A 21,574-nucleotide genomic window follows, 5' to 3' on the forward strand; every position below is an offset into this window, starting at 1 on the left:
TTTTTACTTTGTTGAGATTTGTGTAGTTATATATTTTATACCTGAGTACCTACTATAGAAAATATTTTCTGAGGCTTTAAAAAGCTTCAAAATTACTTATTAAAAAAATAATAAAAAATGAAAAAAAATTAATCCGTTTATGTACATTTCTCCACTTCTTTTGGATAAGACGTATTTGCGGCTATGTTGAGAGTAAATGATTGAAAAATTTAACGATGGTCCTGTAAGATGCTTAATATCCACACAAAATTCCTCATGAATATAAAAAAAGGAGTAAGATTCTTACTTCAGTATTCAATTATGGACGGTGTCAGAGCCAGAGGTATCTAAAAATAAATTGCATTGCAACACAATGAAATCTCACTTTAGGTATACCTATTCTATTTACACACTTACAAAGGTCAGAAGATTATCATTTGACATGCTTTTTGTATTCTTTCTCTCTCTTTTTTTATGGTTTGATAAAAACTCCGAAATTTTATTGAAATACATTAGGTACCTATGCGTCTAAAAATGAACGAATAATTCCGTAAAGGGCAATGTGAATCAGTTCTCTGGCTTTGACACTCTGGATATTTTCCCCAAAAAATATGAAATTTACGATTTTTTTTAATTACACATAAATAAAATCCGGCCGAGGGACAGATTTCTTAGAATTATTATGACCAAAAACTGCACAAGTCGATTTTAAACGTGAGGCTTGGAATGACAAGCAAAAAAAAACCACGAGACGACAGCTGGCAGCTTGAGGTTGTAAACAATAACAAAGACTCCCCACCCTACTTCGGACCCCTACCCCAAAACACCGACTGCTGTGACCCAAGGTAGATTTTGGTGACCGTGCCCAGCAAGTGATGTAGACAACCCAAAACCCAAGGAGCCGATGGCTTTGAATGGGAGGACGGCACCATGTATGTAGGTATTCATAAAAAGACACAGAAAGAGGGTGCCTAAATTAAAGCGTGAGTTGAAACTGATACACGTAACGGCGCATACTTGTGCAAGTGTATACACATCTCAAGTAAAGACTCATTCAAATTTGATGTGAGTAGTTAATGAAATTGACGATTACTCACTTTTCAGCTTGCAAAGGTTTGTTCGGGAGAACAGGTTGGGGGCCATCCGGCGACATTTTCGGGCAGGATATTCACAACGCAACGACCACTTTTAAACAGTAGAATTCGTCCCTCACTCACATAAAACCAGACGCGAGAGAGTGTGAAAACAGGGCACAGAACCGGATGCGGGGCATTACGGCACACAAGACAATCTCACACCCGAAACTCCAATCGTCAGAAGTTGCCCAGAGGTATGGAACACTGACCGACACATGAAAAACACGCTACGCACTAGGCACTGAGAAATCTTGGCGGCAGTTAGCGACGAAAATACCGACTATCGGCGAAGAATATATCACATACTTAATATATCACTTCAATAATTCAACTCGGCACGATTTCCTATTGAAGAAAGGCAACGATACATGCATGAAATAAATCTAGAAGCACATGGTGATAAGATGGGAGACTTTGTTTTGGTTTAGGGGCGACGCGCTGCGTAGGTCCTTCCGGCAGGAAAGCGCGAGCCAAACTGAAATCTGATTGGCGGCAGGAGGGTTTACATGCCGCTCAGACGCCAGACAAGTCGGTGTGGGGGGCAAGGGGCTCGGCTCCTGTTGCCAAATCAGCACTTTCTGCCACTGACTATGAGTCGCGCTATGTTTCGCTCACCATGCACCTAGAGTCCCTTTGCACCTAATGATAAATTATTAATATTTCACGTATTAAATTTTTCTTGGTATGTACTTAATAATATTTCAAAAAAGAGACAGCAAGAACGCACCAATAAAGACTGGACAAAGTTAAATGAGAGGAGTCATACATAATGTGGGAACATTAAAAGCTCCTACGTATTATCGATGTTAATACGGAACTTGGAGGTTTTAAAAGTGGTTTCATTGATTCTCTCCTAAAATTTCCTTTAAATCACCCCGTACAATTAGTAATGTGAAGAAATTAACAAACCACGCTTTTAGTCAAACATTTTTTGTCTGACCTCTATAAAAGGCTCGTCTCATAGTGCGGCTGGTTCTACCGCGATCTAAAATTACAGAGTGCCTTCAATTCCTCATCTTAAATCCGAAAACATCTCACAATTCGACATGAATAGTTGCTCTAAAAAATGCTCAGCACATCGCGGTATCAAAACTGGAGCGCGAAATATACTCTAGCCTACATACGCTTGTATAGAACTATTCGTGCCTACGAGATATCTTGGTAATATAAACGAAGAACTGAGAGAGCTCTGCCATTTTAGATCCTCGCGTAGTAAAACCCGCCGATAGAGCCGCACCGCGCGCGGGTGAAGCGGTGAGTGCCTGAACGGTCAAAACGCCTTCATCTCCGTGCGTATGCAACACGGCCATTCGTAGAGCCCGAATAGTTGCATCCAATCGAATTCGTTCAGTATGCGTCGCATGCGGCACTAACTGAAGCTTTGATTGCTCCAAGAAGCATGGGCTACTTAAGCAGTTTTGAGGACTGTCTAGGAAAGCGGCATCTTAAAAATTATTAGGTCTTATTTAACAAATGAAAACATGTGGATAAAATCGTTTCGTCAAAACTGACTACCTAGATGTAATATAGATGTATCAGTTCTGTGCGGTGTATGATTGGTGGTAAATTTCTATAATACTTTTTGACAAATCCAATAATTTTCCTCCATTTTATCCGGTGAATACCTAAATATTTCAAAACTTAAAACTATTTCTCTTCCGGACATTCCGAGTTTGTATACACAGCTGCGATGTACCTGAACAATGAATCATATTTTCCTTGCATGGTTTACCATTTTTCATAGCGTACGTGCTTCATTGCTGTGATCAATATGCTGAATTATTTCGCGCGCAATCAGAGTGTTTTCGGCGATCAGCTGATGAAACCGGAAATGTCGAGTATTTCCGGTAGGTATGCCCATGACGCTACTTTTTCAGGGCAAAGTTGTTTGAACTCAGGGGGAGTTGGGCGGTCCATTCCTCTTGTGACGTCACGAAATCCGTTGGCGCAATATTTTTCCGTTTGAAATAGGGGAGCGTTCTTAAAGTAATACGTAATGCATCTCTTTTGCATTTTGCCCCCCCCCCCCCCCTCCTCTCCCCCCTTGTAACTCTTCGCGAGGAACGCCCATTAGTAATTACGTAATGGCTGACGTATTCCTCCCACAAGATCCCGAAAATTGTGGGAAAATGTTGAATAAATAGCTGGATAAAATTTGAAAAATTATTAATCATAGTGTGACCAATAGTGTCGACTATAAATGATATGCATTTTTACGAAGATATGCCGAACTCTCTTAAGATTTTTTTTTTTTTTTTTTTTTTTTTTTTTTTTTACCATTAGAAAGGGTTACGTAACGCTGACGCTGATCCACCCCCCACCCCCTTGTAATACAGCGTAACGCAGAGTCATACCCCCTCCTACCCCAGAGCGTTACGTACGATTTATGAACGTCCCTAAGGTTGTGGTGATTTTGAAAGTCATTGATCAGATAAAATTTGATAAAAATGAAAAATTGAAAAGTGCGGGCTTATTCATTTTTTTACGCACTTTCCAAAAACGAATTTAACAAAAAATTGTGCAACAGCCCCGTTCGGATAAAATTATCTACACAGTTCAAGCAAGGAGAAAAATTCAAGCTGACACTTGATTATGGTTCGTCTGCTATTTATTCAATTCAACGAGTTTGATTTGGGTTTATTGTGAGGGACAGCAATGTCATGATAAAGAGTCACTTTTATAAAAGATACGTTCCGATAAAACTTGGACTTGGAACACTCGATGTGTGGAATTTGCATTACGCCTTCAATACCACAAATATGCTATTAGCATCTTTAATTCATATTTTCGGAATTTCTATGGCAACTGGGATGTGAGAAATTGTTTTTTTTTTTTTTTTAAAAAAAAAGACCGAGATAAAAAGTGATAACCGTGATCTCAAAATTATGCCATTGTTCTGCAAAGAAACTACACCGACACACGTTTGCAGTAGCTTTTTGAACCCTACTATGCGGGTGAATCTAGTCTCAAATTATCAACCGAACCTTCTCAGCAGCACGCGCCTGCATTTTTGCATGATACTCCACGCTAACCTGATGCAATTTCGATCTGACACGCCCTTATTTCTACATGATACTTCATGCACCTTCGTAATGTTGATTAAGCTGATCAGCTAAAATAAAACCTATGTCATAAATGCTTCCATTAATTATATAATTATTATAAGAAAGGTATAGAGGTACCTAATAAGCCTGCAAAAAGTAGTTTTTAAGTGGAAACAGGTATCAAATTAAGTTTCAGCGCTTTTCATTATCGCTAAGGTTCTTCATTAATTCACAAAGCAACTTTGGAAGAATAATATTATCAAAGAAGTTATGGAGTTTGCACAGCATACGCACGAAACGACGCCGAAATGCGATCGTTTTAGAGGCTTTCTGAGGGCCTGAGCATCATTCTTGCATTGTCTTTGTCGGTACAATTTTCGTGTGTCTCATGGAATTACTCGTTACACATAGATAGAATAGAAAAATAAAATCTCAAATCTCAGCTGGGAATTTGAGCTGTAATGCTGAACTTGTATTATTTCACGCGTACAAAGATTCGATAATGATAAATAAGCTTTCGAAACTTGAATGTAAATTTTTAGTGTCCCTAATCTTTTTCTGGTTATCTACTACCCTTCCCCGCGCCCCATCTCTCTTTAAGAGTTTATTCCTGTTCTGTGTAGTGGCACTTGGGTTACGTTAAAATATTTCATTAAGTATGAGGTGCTTGAGTGATACGATTCGAAGATGCAAAATCCATCGATTTTACGTCAGCACAGCAATAAGGAATTTTATAAGGTACTTTCACTAGCTGAATACAGAGATTCCTGTTCAAAATTCTTTACTTTGTGTATCAGTGGCTAAAGATGAAAAATGCGATTTATATTGCGACGTTAAAAACTCTCAAATCCTATCACAATTTTTAAAAATAATCGTAACTTCACTATTTCCTTGAAATTCTCTTTGAAAATATTGAGCAACGGAAGAAAATTCACGCAAAATGTCAAAGAAATTTTTCAGAAAGTTTTCTTCCAAAAAGGTGGAGCGGATATGAGTCGAAACTTCAGAGTAAACGTGTAATGTAGCAATTGGAATTACGTATCCCCTCCCCACTTCAGCCATCGATATGATATTTGTACAACTTTGAATAAAGTATCATATTTACTCTCTCTTTCTTCCTACCCTCCCTCTCTCCTTTCTCCTTAAAGTAAATGATAAAAAAATTAAGAGAGTGTATACCCACAAGTGGGCCTCTGCTGGGAATAAATTGTCATGCTTCTCACGTGGAAAAAGGAAAACACACTGATTTTTTCTTCTTTCTTCAGAATAATATTAGACTTTCAAACTTTGCGTGGTACCTTTACAGGGCCTTGAAAGGTATAAAACTTAAAATGTGACTTAAACGGACATTTACATCTACATCAAACAGTGTAATCCTCGACATGCACCTTTTACGCAGGTCTCAAAATTGCCCTTTACACTAAGTTTTGCGTGACGTCACGCAACTCACGCAAGGCTAGACTCCTTGCATGAGCGAAGTTAGAAAAATCCCAACATAAGGCGCCTAGCACTCCCCCAAGGCCTTGTGAGTCTCTTCCCCACACGACCACACAATAAAATACCATAAGCAAAAGTGAACCTTTCATGATTCAGGAACAATTTTTAAACCATGATCATATGTTATTAAAAGCAAAAAGAAAATAAAGAGGAGAGAAACTCGATGCCTTCAACGAATTTCAATTTTCCAACTTTAAAAAAAAATGAAGGAATTGGTATAAAATTTAAAATATATGTAAAAATACTAAAACAGGAATTTAAATTATTCTTGCGACCCCTAGAGTAAATGAATGGGTAAATAAATTTTATGAAAATCTCGAGGCGTTGATTATTTTAAACATATAGTCGTAAAAAACAATAATTTGACCTTTCAAACTTAATTTCCCTCCCTTAAGTTTACATTGTTAACGGCGCATTCAATTAAGTGTGATTTTTATACTCTGAACTCCTTACTCCTAAATCACACACATGTTCCTTCCTCCGATCACCGGGGGCTTCAATTTTTAGATACAAAAAAAAAAAAAAAAAAAAAAAAAAAAAAAAAAAAAAAAAAAAAAAAAAAAAAAAAAGTAAAAGACTAGGTGGCGCAGAGCGCTATAAAAGCGGCCTAAATGAATGTAAAAAAAGTAACATAAAAATCCACTACTGGTAAATTTATCTACTTAAGCCATCGATACCGACAAAATGAACGAGTGCGAACAATACTGGATTACCTGATGACGGAAGCGGTTGGATCCCGATCAAATGACGAATCCACGTGAGAATTCGGGCGGCACGCTCACCTGGCGCCAATCACGAAACCAAACGAGTGTGGACGGGACCGGCTCACGTTTCGGTAGTTTTCGGCGCGAGATAAAACGGTAATCTTGGACGGGGGCGTGGAGATAATTCAAAGCTCCGGAGGCACTCTTCCCGCCTAAAAGTTCGCCTCCCGGTCCCTGACACTAGACTCCTTTGGCGAACAGAGACAGAGCCCACCTCGGTCTGGAAAAAGTCGAAATGTCATTGCTATCGTCGATAAGCCCCGCGCTGACGAGTAGGATTTTCCCCCTTTTTTTTCGAGATGAAAGTGGAGAAAATTTTGGGCCGTGCGCAAAACGCACTCGGTAGTTTTTTCCTCGACTCGTGGAACGCCATTGTCAGATTGTGAGAATTTACTAAAAATTTCCGTTGAAAGTTGTTTCGCCGTTCGGCAAAACCTCTCCGGTGACGGTGCACTGAAAAAAAAAAAAATCTCGGTGTATTTACTAAGAAAAGGGTAAAATTACCAAGAATTCAGGGTTCTATTTGATCCCAGTTTTTTCTTGGTAAAATTACCATTCATGGAATTGGTAATTTTACTGAGAAATCTCGGTAAAATTTTTGAACTTTCGCGGTAATTTCACTGGACCTTGGTAAAAACGCCAATATTTTTTATCGACTGTGGTAGAATTATCGAGATAAAATGGCAAAGTTACCGGGAATTGATAACCGATAAAAGTGGTATTCTTACCTGAAAAAAAAACAGTAAAAATACCGGTTTTTAGGTAAGCTTACCAGTCTGTCTTGGTAAAATTACCAATAATTGATAAAAAAAGTGAGATGGTAAAGGTACCAACGGACCTTGGTAAAAACGCCGAGAATTTTTTTTCAGTGTGGCGGTGCGGTGCAAAAAACTCTACGTCGGGAAAATGAGGTTTTGGCCGGAAAGAAAGTGTTAAACAGGAGAAGGATTATTTTGGATGAAAACTCTCTTCTGTTGTAAAAAGCGTGGGTCTCATTGTTAGAGATTTTTCTCCTCTACGGAAGGGAGGAGGGGGTGGCTTGGCTCTTCTTCGCTTTCATAAACGTGCCATCACTGGCTACCTTTTTTCATGGACGTGAGTGGAATTTTATTACATGCTTAGGTTTTCGGAAATAGCGGCTCCTATCCGGCTACGAGTTAGGCAGGAACCTATGGTTACAAAGTTTGGGAATATTGTTTTAAAATGCACCGAGATGCATTAACGGAAACATCTTACATGGAAATCGATCCACGACAAATGCACAGAAACCAATCTTCCCTCAAGGACGTGCGATTTTACAGAAAGCTGCCATACCACAAAATACGATGAGTGGTATCGCTGTTTTATACCATCATCATGGCTTTTTACCTATCTGAATTGCAAAAATTTGTCTCGGAACAAATTTTACTTTGACTAGTGTTTGAAGCCTCTCTAGACCTTAAATCTAAGTTCGTGGGCCATGCGCGAGTATTTCGACGAAAATAAATTCCTTGATTACAATCCAGCTACCAGTTAGAACAATATCACCCGTATCTTATCGGCACTCGATATGCAAACTGATGATGATTATTGTTAGCCATAAAAGAAAACTAAGAGGAAAATAACGAATGGGTGGGGGTCATCGGAAAACAAAATTATTTGTAAAGTATGACAACGCAACCAGGTTGATGTCGTGGTATATCAACACGGGCTCAGCATTTTACACCGTGCTTCTGTGTGGTAGGTACATGCAACGCAGTTGTACTTAATAGAAGAACAGCGTAAGGCCGCAAATGGTGCGAGTTCGTGTTCATACGCCAGTTTGCGAGTATATTTGTTTGATCGTTGACAAGAGAAATTACGAGAAATACGCCACTTGAGGAAAGAGGTGACAAGCTGTAAAAATAAAAGGCTGATACTTGATTTAAGCAAAACGTATGAGCCACTCCTGTTGATTGGGGGGGGGGGGGGGGGGGGGGGGCGTTAGAAGAAGCTCTGATTTCACAGCGAATGCGTAAAATGTGAATTTTCTAAGAGCCGGGGCAGCGATGTAGTATGTATTTGTAAGTGTAGGCTGGTGTTTTGCTGTGTTTACTCATTGATGAACCTCCCTTCCTTTATCTCTTAACGAGGGAGGGATAGAGATGAAGAAACATTTCCAAGAAATGAACTTTAGTTGATCTCTGCGATTTGATGATAGGTACTGAGAAAATGGCAACCTGAATGAAACACAGACTAAATAATAAAAATGGATAATTATAATATGTAAATAAATACTTACCTACGTAAATAATATACGGATTGAATAATTTACTCGTTTGACAGAAAATCTTGCCCCGGTTAATTAGAAAAAAACCCCCCAGAAAATCCGCGCTTGTATGGCCGCTGGAGGAGCGAACTAGCTGACCATTCGCTAACCATTTACACTTATCATCATTCAACCATTCATGTCGCCGGCTGATCATTCAACTTTGTAAGAGATTTAATAAACTTTCAACAGGGCCGGATTTACTTACTTGCCGCCCATGAGCCGCCTGTGCCGGAGGGAGAGGGGTGCATAAGACGCATTTACTCGTGTTGGACACACTTTTTGCAAAAGCCCTGTCAACCTGCTGTCAACACTTCTAGCAAAAGTTCACGGAACTTGGCGCGAAAGTTAAGGTGATTCGTCAAGCCCAAGTGACGTGGTCGAACTGGCATGTGATAATGCGATATATCGCATCTTTTAGGTCAAAAATCTCGATAGATTTTGAATTTTCAGCAAAAAAAAAGGACGACAGCCCCTGCGCATGAGCCTACAGAATCATGCTAAACCCACAAATCGGCAAAATTCAGAGAAATGAAAGCAGGATAGTGTTTGGAAAAAAACCTCGCATTCGATTCAGCTATCGATTTCTGTATCGAATGCGAGGTTTTTTTCCAAACACTATCCTGCTTTCATTTCTCTGAATTTTGCCGATTTGTGGGTTAAGCATGATTCTGTAGGCTCATGCGCAGGGGCTGTCGTCCTTTTTTTTGCTGAAAATTCAAAATCTGTCGAGATTTTTGACCTAAAAGATGCGATATATCGCATGCCAGTTCGACCACGTCACTTGAGCTTGACGAATCACCTTAAGTGCCGAAAACCAATCTCTGTGTGGACAAGGCCTTCCATTTATATGAAATGAACGAACAAATTATGAAAGAACAAACATATTAAAAATAATTTTAACTTCCGCCGCGCCGCTGCGACGCTGACCGCACTGTGTTTGGCGCAATGCGTGAAGTGTTCCTACAGTCTTGTATGTGCTATGCGTTTCACGCCGACCGACCACTGCCTGCTGCACGAACTGTGTTCGACGCAATGCGTGAAGTATTCATGCACTCTTGTAGGCGCTATGCGTTTTATGCCGCGCCGCCCGCTGCTGACAGCATTGTCTTTGACGCAATGCGTGAAGTATTCATGCAGTCTTGTAGGCGCTAATATGTGTTACATGCCGACCGCCGCGCCGCGCCGAGGGTTTCTCCTTTTTATCTCTAGGCCTCGTCATCATTGCTCTCTGCGCCGCGCCGTTCTAGGCCAAATTCCGTGTTCGATTTCTCTCTTAGTCTTAACTCGACTTATTAAAGGTGTTGTCTATTGTATCACCGAAACACGACGAAATTAGCGACGTATTCTCAGGAAATGAGAGAATTTGTCACCTTTTCTCGTTTGTAATTTTTTTACTGAATCCGATTTTTCTTTATGCTTACATTTAAAAAAAATTGCAAAATTTGCCACCCCCTTTTGCCGCCTTGGGTCGCGGCCCATGTGGCCACCCCCTAAATCTAGGTACTTTACCTAAATTCGGCCCTGACTTTCAATACTATCCACTAAATTGCTGGAACAGGAATGGCAAAAAGCGTTTATCTCGGTGGCTTCACATTATTTCTGAAAAGTAACAATTTAACTAATATTCGCTTCTTACAACCATAGCATATGAATTGTATTAAGTATTGAAATTTTTGGGAGCAGCTCAATTTTTTCCCCCATACATTCGCGAAACAGAATTTCTGCTCGAACTGCTATCTGTTTTTCGAGTTTCGAGATGCGCTTCGTCAAAAGTCAAAACTTGTCCGTCAATTTAAAATTCGCGCTTCTTTTCCCATCGATGACGTACAACAAAAATTAAAAAAAGGTCGAATAAACACCATTCAACAGTAAAGTTTCTTAGGTTATGTTTACATTGCAAACGTGACCGAAATCCCGAAAAGTTGCAGATAGTGCAAAAGCTGTGCTTTACACGTGGCTTATACTCTTTTCTAGTGGTAAGAATTTATTAGCAAAATGTCAGAGCTTAGTGATAAGATTTTAAATTATTTAGAAACTTCACATCCTGTGGACACGTTAAAATTAGCTTCTATATTCGAGGAAGACCACCAAAAAGTGATAGGTGCCATCAATAGTTTACTTGCTTTAGATGACATTATCACCGCAGAGAATGTCTCCAGTAAAAGATGGGAGCTAACAGAGGAAGGGAAGCTTGTCTGTGATAAAGGTAGCTATGAAGTTCACCTTTTCAATGCTATTCCGTCCGAGGGAATTAATCAAAAACAGATAATGGCAGATGTTCCTAATTCGAAAGTTGGCTTTGCGAAAGCAATGTCAAAAGGCTGGATTCTCTACGACAAAAGCACCAACCTAGTCACACGAAAAGTTGATTCAGTAGTAGATGAAGTGCAAGCAGATCTGAAATCAATCCAAGATGGAAAGTCGGAGGCAGTTACAGATAGTAACAAGCAAGATTATAAAAAGCGGAAATTAATTTTGGAAGTCACTGTCAAGAGTTTCCTTGTGAACAAAGGGAAGAATTTTACTACCACCATTGAGAAACCAGAAGCAGATCTCACTCATGATATGATCATGTCAGGGTCCTGGAAAGCAAAGACTTTCAAGCCGTACAATTTTGACGCACTTGGCGTTGTTCCTCCAAGCGGTCACCTGCACCCTTTGATGAAAGTTCGGCAAGAATTTCGCCAGGTAACTATTAAAATATTATTATAAACTCTCTTCTTTTCAGTTAAATGTCATAGCAGTTATCGAATATGCAATGGGTGTCAAGTTATTCACATTGTAAGCATCGAAAGAGATGGCATATTTATTTTAACACTGTATTTTATGGTGATTGTATCAATTTGACCCGGATATTCACCTAAAAGCCCTCAATACTTTCATTGAGAGTAATTTTATAATTGAGTATCCAATCTTCTCTGTGTCAAAATGACTAAAAGTAGTGGAAAAGCTGTATTTTATGCAGTTACAGTAGCAGTGTGTCGTGAAATAATCAAGGAGTTTAATTATGAATTATTGTCAATAATTGCAAAACGAAACTGGTATGAGTGTGCCTCAGTAATAATTTTAGGATACCGGAGGCATATCAACAGTGTAAGTCCGTAATCACATATCTCGTTTGCAGTGTTTGAAAATCTCCTCTCTTTTATTATTGTTTCAAAAGAGAAAAATTTGACATTATTCCTTGAAGTTTTCGCAGAGTTATCTTCGTACTCAGAAGGAAAGTCATGTCAGTTTTTAAGAATTGTTGTTGAGTAGTATTCCATTTAAAAAATGCAGTATAATAGGAAGTCTGCAAAGCCTCAAATCAAGATACTTGGTTGATGAATTACACGGTCAATATGCTCTAAATAATTCTCCTTCTCAAGTATTTTCTTCTACAACCTGAAAATAAAGTGTACAATTGTTCAGATTTAAAAGAAGAGGCTTTGAATTGAATGAAATGATCTTTGTAGTTGTTAGTCGACTGCTCTTGATGGTTGTTAGAAATTAGTAGAAGACAAGAGCGGGTGCTCCTGTGTAGGGATTTGTGAAAATTCAATCCAATTTAATATACTTAATTTGTCTTTTTATCACCAAGCGGAAAAAACATAATGAGAAACTTTTCCTTCCTAGCAGAAGTGTTGCAAAGGATGCAAGTAATCTTATGGGGTTGCTATTCAGTCTCAAATATAATCACTCTTAAAATAATTTTCAAGTTTTGCTCACCTTGTCTCATGAACATTGTATGTTTTCAGATTTTCCTGGAGATGGGTTTCTCTGAGATGCCAACCAACAACTATGTAGAAAGCTCCTTCTGGAATTTTGATGCTTTATTCCAACCTCAACAGCATCCAGCTCGTGATGCTCATGACACCTTTTTTATCTCAGACCCAGCCACCAGCGATAAGTATCCCGCAAAGTATGCAGAGCGTGTCTGCAGGGTCCATTCCAAAGGCGGCTATGGATCACAAGGATACGGATACAAATGGTCAAAAGACGAAGCGCAGAAAAATCTTTTACGTACTCATACAACAGCTGTAAGTGCGAGGATGTTATATGCCTTAGCCCAGAAAGAATTTAAACCAGTCAAATATTTCAGTATTGATAAGGTCTTCAGGAATGAGACATTAGATGCCACTCACCTAGCAGAGTTCCACCAAGTGGAGGGCGTAATCGCTGATGTTGATTTATCTTTGGGCCATTTAATAGGTGTTCTGGATGAATTCTTCAAGAAGTTGGGAATCACGCAACTGCAGTTCAAGCCTGCTTATAATCCTTACACAGAGCCAAGTATGGAAATATTTTGCTTTCACCCAGGGTTGAACAAGTGGATTGAAGTTGGTAATTCTGGAATTTTTAGGCCTGAAATGCTGCTTCCAATGAATTTACCTGGGAATGTCAACGTTATTGCGTGGGGACTGTCACTAGAACGACCGACTATGATTAAGTATCACATAAATAACATTAGAGATCTAGTAGGTCCAAAGGTAGATTTGAAAATGGTTGAAAATAATCCTATCTGCAGGCTTGACAAATGAGAGATCTTTATATTTTATTATAGGTATTTAAGTATTTTGGTGAGAGCACTGTTACAGTTACAGACACAGAACAGTTTTAGAGCACAAAGAAAAATAAAGAGTTTTCATAAGTACTCAATGAAACTATCAAGTAAGGTATAACTTACATTCTTAAAAAGTTAAAAATGCCTGACAAGAACCTCTCACCCTCTTCTCATAAGTATTGCTTTAAATCAAAGCATTAACTGAATAAAAAATTTCTGGTGAGGAAGGCAACCCCCCCCTCTCCTCCCTCTGAAGACAATTTCTTGATTTTCATATGGTTGTAAGGAAGCAAAGACAGTTGATGTGCGAGGTTTCTTTGCCCTCTGAATTGGCATCAACTCCTACCCAACTTTTTCCCATGAGTGTACTAACATTTTCTAATTATTTTCATTCCCCATATCTTTTTCGTTCTTCAACTGGGGCATGCTGATATTTATTTGAGCAAATACTCAGTTTTGAGCATTTTGACTTTATGTCGCAGTAGATGGACATGGAGATCTTGCTGCCTCACTGTTTCATAATCGTGTACAGCAATGCTAATAGAAAATGTTAATGGCCCGCTACTTGTCAGCACTTGCTGCTTTTAAACTTTTTGATTCAATAATTATTGTTTTCGCTGTCAAAACTCATTTCATGAAAGGTAATAATTATTGACTCTGAATTGAACTTCATTGTCTGCAAGGTCTTTAGCTTGTCACCGTATTTTTTTCTTTTCTCATCAGTGGAAATAACCTGAACGTCAAATTTCTGATACCATTGTTTATTTTCAAGCCTGATTGATGGAAGGATAGCCCTCTCTACTACTAGAGATAATAGTGAATTTCATTACCAATTGAAAAGCCTGAACGAGAATTAGTAGAACTACATCACACAATGCCTTAATTTCTTTTCCTACTTAACTTTCTCGCCAGAGAACTGAACAACTCCACTGATTTATTGATTGTTTTTGTAATCTACAACAAATTTACATTATGTGTGAAGGCAGTGTGCTGCTTCATAAAAAATGAGAGGAGCTAAGGCAAATCCGTCTAATAAATTTTCAAATTGAATAGGTCATTTAGTGTGAACCCTTGCTGTTTTTTCTGATTATCAAGAGTTAATTTTAATGTCACCTCAGTGAAGGTGTCAGTATTGATGTGGAAAGTTCAGGGGTAATTTAACCTATCACTCTCGATTGTGTAGCATACCTTGTTTTAAAATTTTAAGGTGACAATCGGATTGAATCCTTTTTCTTGACCTTTCGAAGACATGTGATTTATTATCCATTTTGTACCTACAAAAGTAAATGCTATTATACACTGTGAATTACGTACTCGCTATTATTTTATTTTATTTCCTTTTCCAAAGCAAATTTGTCAAGATCACTTCTATAAAGTATCATGCCTTCATGAAATGAGGAGTACTTTCGCAAAACCTGCCTTGTCCAGTGTCCACTTTTCATTGAAAATGAGTTTGTCCTCGAAACAAATTCTGAACGTTTACCTGCATCTGGGAGCAAATGTGTCAAATTCCAATTAAATAAAAGTATAAAAAACAAGTATTGCAGCATAATCAATGGCATCGCGAGAGTGCCTTTTTCATTTCTCTCAAAATGGAGGAGAGAAGATAAGTCAAGTTTTGCGAAAGTGGTCCTCAAATCTCTCTTGAGAATTTTGAATTATCTCTCATTCAATTTATCCAACTATTGCAGTAACCAATTCAAACAAAACTTAAAGCTGAAATACTGCCAACGTGTTACTTGTGGTAAAATTTACCCATCTTTCTTTGCCAAACAGGGGAACTCTTTATTTTCAGTTAGTGGCAAGTGAGATTAGGTTTCACGGGTCCGGTCTGAACCTTATGGTGTGAGAGGAGGTGATGAATTTGGTCTGCAAAGTTGCTCCCTCCAGACTACATATCAGCGGTGTAAGTCGGCAATCACAAAACTCTGTTTGCATCGTTGCAGACTTCCTATCATACTTGATTCTTTTAACAGAAAAATACTCAACGTCGATTCAATAAAACTGCCACGATTTTTCTTCTCTGTGTGAAGAAAATTCTGCAAAAACTTCAAGGAATGACGTCAATTTGCTCTCCTTTTAAAAAATAACATAGAGGCGTAGTTTTTCAGACACCGCAAAACGAGATTGTGATCGCGGACTTACGCAATATTACTTTAATGCAGGAAAAGAAACAATTTTTTGTTACTAATTTTGCAATATTTTTTCAAATGCATTTTGTCCAAATTTAATGCAGAAATTTTAAGACAAATTACCATGAATGACTAAAGTGTGGATCTTGAATATTCCAACTGAGTTGAATTTTCCTAATTTCAGAACAGATATTTCATTTCATTGCTGTCAGTGAATCCATCGCTCATCAATGGCTAAGTCGAAAAATGCATATCCCTGAGAATGATGTTGCAATTCTCCGCTCACACCTTTCTCTTTTATAAGAAAATCGTTCAACCAATAGTTTTCCATGAAATTGTCATTCCCCTTAAAATAAAAATGGTTTTAGAAAATTTTATGGAGATATTTTTGGCTAACTTCTGATAAAATAATTGAACATGAACAGAGACTTTAGAAAGCTTCATTAAAGATTCGCAATTATCTCTATCTTGGCAATGGATAGAAATATAGACAGAGAAGGGATTTGAATCAGTGAGAACGAAAACACACCAACTCGATAACTTGAAAATGCTCAACTTCCAGTAAGGACAGTTAATTTACATAAAGGTCATTGACGCTAGCGCATCTGTTCCAACTTGGACCATTAAAGTGTCCATAAGTACTTGTCTTTCGAAAGCAAAACTCTTTTTCTTTAACTAACATCTTTCATCTTCACCTACTGTGCAGTTTTAGGTGTCTTGATAATTTTCATTTTTCCGAGTTGGTGTGTTTTCGTTCTCACTGATTCATTTATCCTCAAGACCAATCGCTAGGATCGACATTAGACCATTATGTTGTTATAAATGATTTTTCTCTCATGGTCATGTCGACTCTGTCACAGGAAATTCAGTACAAATATTGGGAAACAACTCAAGAGGCTAACTTTTAACAGGGGAAAGGGGAATATATCAATTTCTCTTCATTTAAATATTTCTAACTAATTAAGAGCCTGAGAAATGAAAGCCTCTCCTCATATTCATTACAAAATATGGATGGACAAACATGCCAGTCTGCTTATTGCTAGTTGGTAGGTTAGTGTAAATGAGGCTCTCAATTGTCAGAACTTTCAATATCAGATGAGTTCACCGTTATATAATGTTGCGAAACAAAGCACCATTGGCTGGCCTGCGCTAATCCTTCATCAGTATTGGCCAGAGGTGACGCAATTGCTTGCAAGTATAGAATAAACCACCGCCAATTTATTTTATGCAAGTTGGAAAATATTTTCTCCAGAGTAACAGCATTCTTGAACATTGAGTTCAGAAAAGTAACCCAGGAAACTGATCAAAAATAAAAAAAAGGGCCAATTTTAAATTAATTTTATTAAAAACTTTTGTAGGTCTTAGATCTATAAATCACAACAATCAATATTCAGGTTGAACAGCTGGCAGGGTCTTATGCATTCTTGAGAGGTGCTCAGAATGGTCAGAGTACGGTGATTTGATGAGGGGAGTTTCACGCCACAAGTCTGGTGTCAGGAAAGCATAAGTTTCTGAGATGGCAACATAGGTAGCTTTGGCTGAAACAGAAAAACAAGTGAAGATAAGAAAAGTTGATTCGGTTGGCCTAAGAACTAAATTTTAAGCAGTCAAAGAAGTTGAAGATGCCATTTAAGTTGAAACTCTCTGATAATTAAGTCGGTCAGTTGCAAAAGGACTCGAAGCGCCAAAAATGAGAATTCGAGAAAAATGGTAGTAACCGCTGTATTTGACCCCTTACAAATCTCAGAGCTCTAAAATATTGAAGCGATGAATCAATTAATCATAGCGTATTAGGCAAGGTAAATGTTTCCATTAATGGACCTTTCATCTGATTTTACTTGATTGCAGTGAACTGAGAGGTCAAAGAACCCTGCACACTCCTTGTGGGAAAGTGCATCACAATCGATTTTTGTACTTACTTGCACCAACTTTCTACGATGCACTATGTTTGCACAAAATGCCTGGAATGCTCCACTTATTCGGCGATAAAGAGTCAGAAAGAACAAGACATACCAGAACAGGTCTGATGCGAATAAGGAAAAACTTCGCGAGTGTGTGTCCCCTTATCGATTCCCGCCTACCCTGGGGCTATGCCGAAAGGCGGGCAGAATCCAAGATAAGACTGCCACTCAGTGCTGGAGTTCCCCTGATTTCTTTGCTAACACACAGCTGACCGTTCACCCGAGTGCTGAAATGAGGAATCCTTCGGACTCTTTATCGCCAAGTAATTGTAATTGAAGCGTTCCGGGCAAATTGCACGAAGACAATGCATCGTAGAAAGTTGGCGAAAAGATGACTTCTGATCAACATCTTGAGATGAATTGAATGCAGTAAAACAATTAAAAATTGATCGTGGTGCAATTTCTCATAAGGAGTGTGCGGGGTCCTTTAAAATCAGAGACACATTGATGTGAATTACGAACCTTTTTATTGACAGATGTTTGATTGCATTTAGTCAGGATACTTTCCTGGTCTCAGCTTAATGTTGATAGAAGTACAAATGAAACTTACCGAAGTTACCAAGAGTACCAGTGGAGCCCTTAGCTGAGGTGTAACAGTCATTGATACCAGCCATAGTCAACAGCTTCTTTGGGACAGGTGCGCTGACAATACCAGTACCACGAGGTGCGGGAATTAGACGCACTTGGACGGACCCACACTTACCGGTGACCTGAAGGAATGACAAAAATTAAAAAGTGTTACCAAGTACATAAGAAGCACATTTGGGAAAGCTTAGCGTGTTTTCCACTTTTTGATCTTCGATCAAAGATTGCACTTTGATTTGAAAAATTGAGTTGGGCACTGTATTTACTTAGCAAGTTAGTAAACAGAAAAATCTTGGCGGCAAATCATAAAATATACTTTTGTAATACATGGGTTCAAGAGATAATTAATGAGGGTCCAAGATACTTCATACAGAGAGAATCCTTTTAAAGGAAATTGAAAACGGTAGTATTGTTGAGCAGTGACTTTTCACCAGAAGAATACATAAAACTAGAAAAATAGTCTGCACATTCAAACAAACAGTAGTAGTAAAATAAAAAATCGAGAGATGAAGATCTATTTTCTGTAAGGGAAGGCACAGAAAACGCAGCTGTCTTAGAAATGATCATAAGAGAACAAGGAGGAAGCGAGTTCTCTAGATAGATGGGAAGTAGACAACAATTTTCTTTAACTGTTGTTACGTACTTGGAACTTGTTGGATGCTTCTCTTAAAGTTATTAATTTAATATAAATTCAAGTTTGTCTGGCTCTGTCCTCACGCATTCATGTCATTTCTCTGAAATAATAATTTCCAAAAATAGGAAAATGTGAACTCTTGCAAAATCAATTACTCAGATACTGTTACCACATTTACAGTCAGCATTCTGATGCATAGACTGCCCATATCCCGGAAACTGTCAAGTAGGATTTAGATGAGGAAACAACAATGAAGTGCTGAGTGAATTTACAAGAAGTAAGAGATTCATACCTTGCAAGGAACAGTGTGAGGTTTACCGATCTTGTTACCCCAGTAACCTCGTCGGACAGGAATGACTGAGAGTTTGGCCAGAACGATGGCACCTCGGATAGCAGTGGCTACTTCTTTACTGCACTTGACGCCCAATCCAATGTGGCCATTATGGTCTCCAATGGCTGAAAAAAAAAAAAAAAAAATAATTTAATTCTTCTATTCTTAGAACTGAGTTTCACAAACATACGCTCCTGGAGTGCCTCAAGAAGTTACAGCTGCTTTGTTCACAAAAACTGAAATCAGCAGGAAGCAGCAAATGCAAAAAAATTCAGCTTGAATAAATACTATCACAATTAAAGTACTCTACAAAGATGATGAAATTGATATGAAAGCAATGGTTACATGAGGCTGAGGACCCCCGAGATTAATTCTTCCAGGTAATTTGAGATATTTGGATAATTCTTCGAGAGAGTTCAGCAGCAAAATCACAACAAAACATAAAAATAGGGGAAAATTCTACTTACCAACAAAAGCCTTGAAACGGGTCCTTTGACCGGCACGGGTCTGTTTCTGAACGGGCATAATTTTCAATACTTCATCTTTAAGGTAGGGTCCAATGAAGAAGTCTACGATTTCACATTCCTGAAAACAAAAAACATGGATGGTCAGATATTTCAACCACATTATATGAGGTTTCAACACTTCAAAGAGTCATTATAAGATTCCTCATTTTAAGAGATGCTTGGGATCAAATACTTAGTACAAATTACAAGAATATCGATTTGGATTGCATGCATTATAAGAAATGATCCAGGTATTAGAAAAATGTTGTTGGATTCTTTCAAATGAATGAAACAGAAGAATTTTGGCAGGGGGAAATTCAAAGAAAGACAAAAAAATTGGATCAAATGGGACTGCGGCACAAAGTTTTAAAATAAAAAGTTACCTTATCAGGAGGTACTTAGAATACCTACGTTTATCAGGGTTTTTTTTATTTTAAAAATATATTATTATTCAATTGAATTTAGCTGAGAACATGGCTTTCTAAGACGCCAAAAATCCAACCACATTGCAGAAGAATATCATGTCAAGAGATTGCGCAACATTAAAAGAAACAGTGACAGCCAGATATCTATTTACTTGCGTCTCTACGTGTATTTTCCATTCACAATTGTAAGAAGATGTTAGGTATCTAAACTATGCTCTCAATAATATCGCTGATTGAAATGTTAAATCAACAGCAGGCAATCCCTGACTCATGTAACAGCCACATTCTGCTGAATACATGAGAAATATATAGAAAAATTAACATCACAGCAAGTTACTCCACAAATTAGGATCATTGAGGATCTTAACGTGAAAGATTGAGTGTGGCAATCATTTGAAATTGTTTACTTTCCAATTTTTCCCAGATTCTTCTCTCTTCAATTGCTGAGTTGTACTGGTCAGAATAAAATAGATAAAAAATCACAATGGCACATGTAACATTAATTACAGTAAGTAAGTAATGTGATATCAACATAAGTAAAATTTATAGATGCTCACCTTGATGGGAAGAGAGAAAAAGTAGATCTCTTCAAGGGATCGAATTTTGCCATCCCTCACTAAACGTCCCAGCTTGGTGACTGGGATCCAGTCCTTTTCTCCTTCCTTTCCACGGCCTCTTCCACGACCGCGGCCTCTACCGCGACCTCGTGGACCTCCTCGTCCACCACCGCCTCCTCTCGCTCCAAAGCCTCCTCTAAATCCTCCACGTGCGGCTGGCGCTGCGTCCGCCATTGTAAAGGTTTGAACTGAAAAAATCAGTGAAAAAGCTGTAAGTATTTACCAAGAGGTAATTCACTACATTGTCCATGGTATATAAAATAGAAGCAAAAGGAAAGTGCCTGCATTTCTAAGTCCTTTCAAAATCTTCACAGAGTAGAGGCAAGACTACAGTAGTCCTGTCTAGCCAGGTACTCAGCATAGAAATAATCCATACGTTTTAAATTACAGGGAAACTCTTAATCGCGCCGCAAAAGAGTATGAGATAACATCATTCGGAACATGGGATCCTCATCATACTGAGCTGATAACGGAATTCCTGAAGAACAGGCTACAAGGATTTATGTCACGGAGGACTGGTGAGGATGAAAGAATGTGCCATTGCTGAAGGGATCTTATGATCTACAACTACACGGTATACAGGTACATAAGCCTAAACATTGGCCCGACATGTGAGGAAACTCAGCACAAGCTCATCCATGTCAAAATGGCCAAAGGCGGATGAAAAAGTTGAATAAACATGTTCAAAGGAAAGGATAGTAATAAATACTCGAACGAAAAGGAAAATGGGGCGAAAGAAATCCTGAGATAGCGCCGATAGCGGAAAACCACTGGCGCCACGTGATACACGCGGTGGCCGATTGACATAAACTTGAGTAGGAATTGGGTAAAGGGCTGAGGAAAAGTAGTAGTTGAAAGAAACAGTGATGAAGCTCAAGAAAAATTGGAAGCATGAGGATAAGAATGAATTTAGAGAAGGAAAATTAAATGAAAAACTTACATCACGGGAGTAAATTCACCAGCACTTCAGTCCAAAAGGCAAAATGGTTGTCATAGCTTGGTTCATTATCATGTTCCTTTTCTCCTTCACAACTGTTCCGGTTTCACGAAAAATTTGACGCCATGTTGCATGTCGTAATATTTAATGTAATGAGCTTGGCTTTAGAATCATAAATTGAAATTTAAATTAC

The 21,574-nt window shown here is 38.4% G+C and overlaps 3 protein-coding genes across 6 annotated transcripts in view; 1 reads left to right on the plus strand and 2 right to left on the minus strand.

Moving 5' to 3' along the window:
• ZnT77C (Zinc transporter 77C) overlaps positions 1-6,665 on the minus strand; it is a 69,636-nt gene extending 62,971 nt beyond the window's left edge. For 2 of the 4 annotated variants that reach the window (XM_072298288.1, XM_072298289.1), the window contains exon 1: positions 6,370-6,665. Coding sequence is in view for 1 of the 4 variants with exons in the window: in XM_019052508.2 (XP_018908053.2) it covers positions 1,077-1,132 (56 nt within the window). In the remaining 3 variants the exon portion in view is untranslated. Of the gene's footprint in view, positions 1-1,076; positions 1,595-6,369 lie in introns of those variants that run through there. The other 2 variants (XM_019052508.2, XM_019052509.2) reach the window with 1 other exon arrangement.
• Positions 6,666-10,590: 3,925 nt separating this feature from the next.
• On the plus strand, positions 10,591-14,567 carry alpha-PheRS (phenylalanine--tRNA ligase alpha subunit). Its single transcript, XM_019045262.2, has 2 exons — positions 10,591-11,398; positions 12,448-14,567. The coding sequence occupies exons 1-2, from the start codon at positions 10,706-10,708 to the stop codon at positions 13,228-13,230; spliced, it is 1,476 nt and encodes a 491-aa protein (XP_018900807.2). The 5' UTR covers positions 10,591-10,705; the 3' UTR covers positions 13,231-14,567.
• A 2,141-nt stretch (positions 14,568-16,708) lies between these two features.
• Positions 16,709-21,547, minus strand: RpS2 (ribosomal protein S2). Its single transcript, XM_019045263.2, has 6 exons — positions 21,385-21,547; positions 20,385-20,632; positions 19,364-19,481; positions 18,858-19,021; positions 17,897-18,056; positions 16,709-16,923 (listed from the first exon to the last, which is right to left on the minus strand). The coding sequence occupies exons 2-6, from the start codon at positions 20,616-20,618 to the stop codon at positions 16,769-16,771; spliced, it is 831 nt and encodes a 276-aa protein (XP_018900808.1). The 5' UTR covers positions 20,619-20,632; positions 21,385-21,547; the 3' UTR covers positions 16,709-16,768.
• Positions 21,548-21,574: the final 27 nt, after the last annotated feature.

This window comes from Bemisia tabaci, chromosome 3 (assembly GCF_918797505.1).
Source record: "Bemisia tabaci chromosome 3, PGI_BMITA_v3".
Lineage (NCBI taxonomy): Eukaryota > Metazoa > Arthropoda > Insecta > Hemiptera > Aleyrodidae > Bemisia > Bemisia tabaci.

Bases quoted from the DNA above. Each gene is read 5' to 3' on its own strand.
- alpha-PheRS (XM_019045262.2), top strand. From the start codon at position 10,706: ATGTCAGAGCTTAGTGATAAGATTTTAAATTATTTAGAAACTTCACAT. The intron at 11,399-12,447 runs GTAACTATTAAA...GTATGTTTTCAG, and splicing joins TTCGGCAAGAATTTCGCCAG to ATTTTCCTGGAGATGGGTTT.
- RpS2 (XM_019045263.2), bottom strand. From the start codon at position 20,618: ATGGCGGACGCAGCGCCAGCCGCACGTGGAGGATTTAGAGGAGGCTTT. The intron at 19,022-19,363 runs GTAAGTAGAATT...TTTTTTTTTCAG, and splicing joins CCGTTTCAAGGCTTTTGTTG to CCATTGGAGACCATAATGGC. The intron at 18,057-18,857 runs GTATGAATCTCT...TCATTCCTTCAG, and splicing joins CTCACACTGTTCCTTGCAAG to GTCACCGGTAAGTGTGGGTC.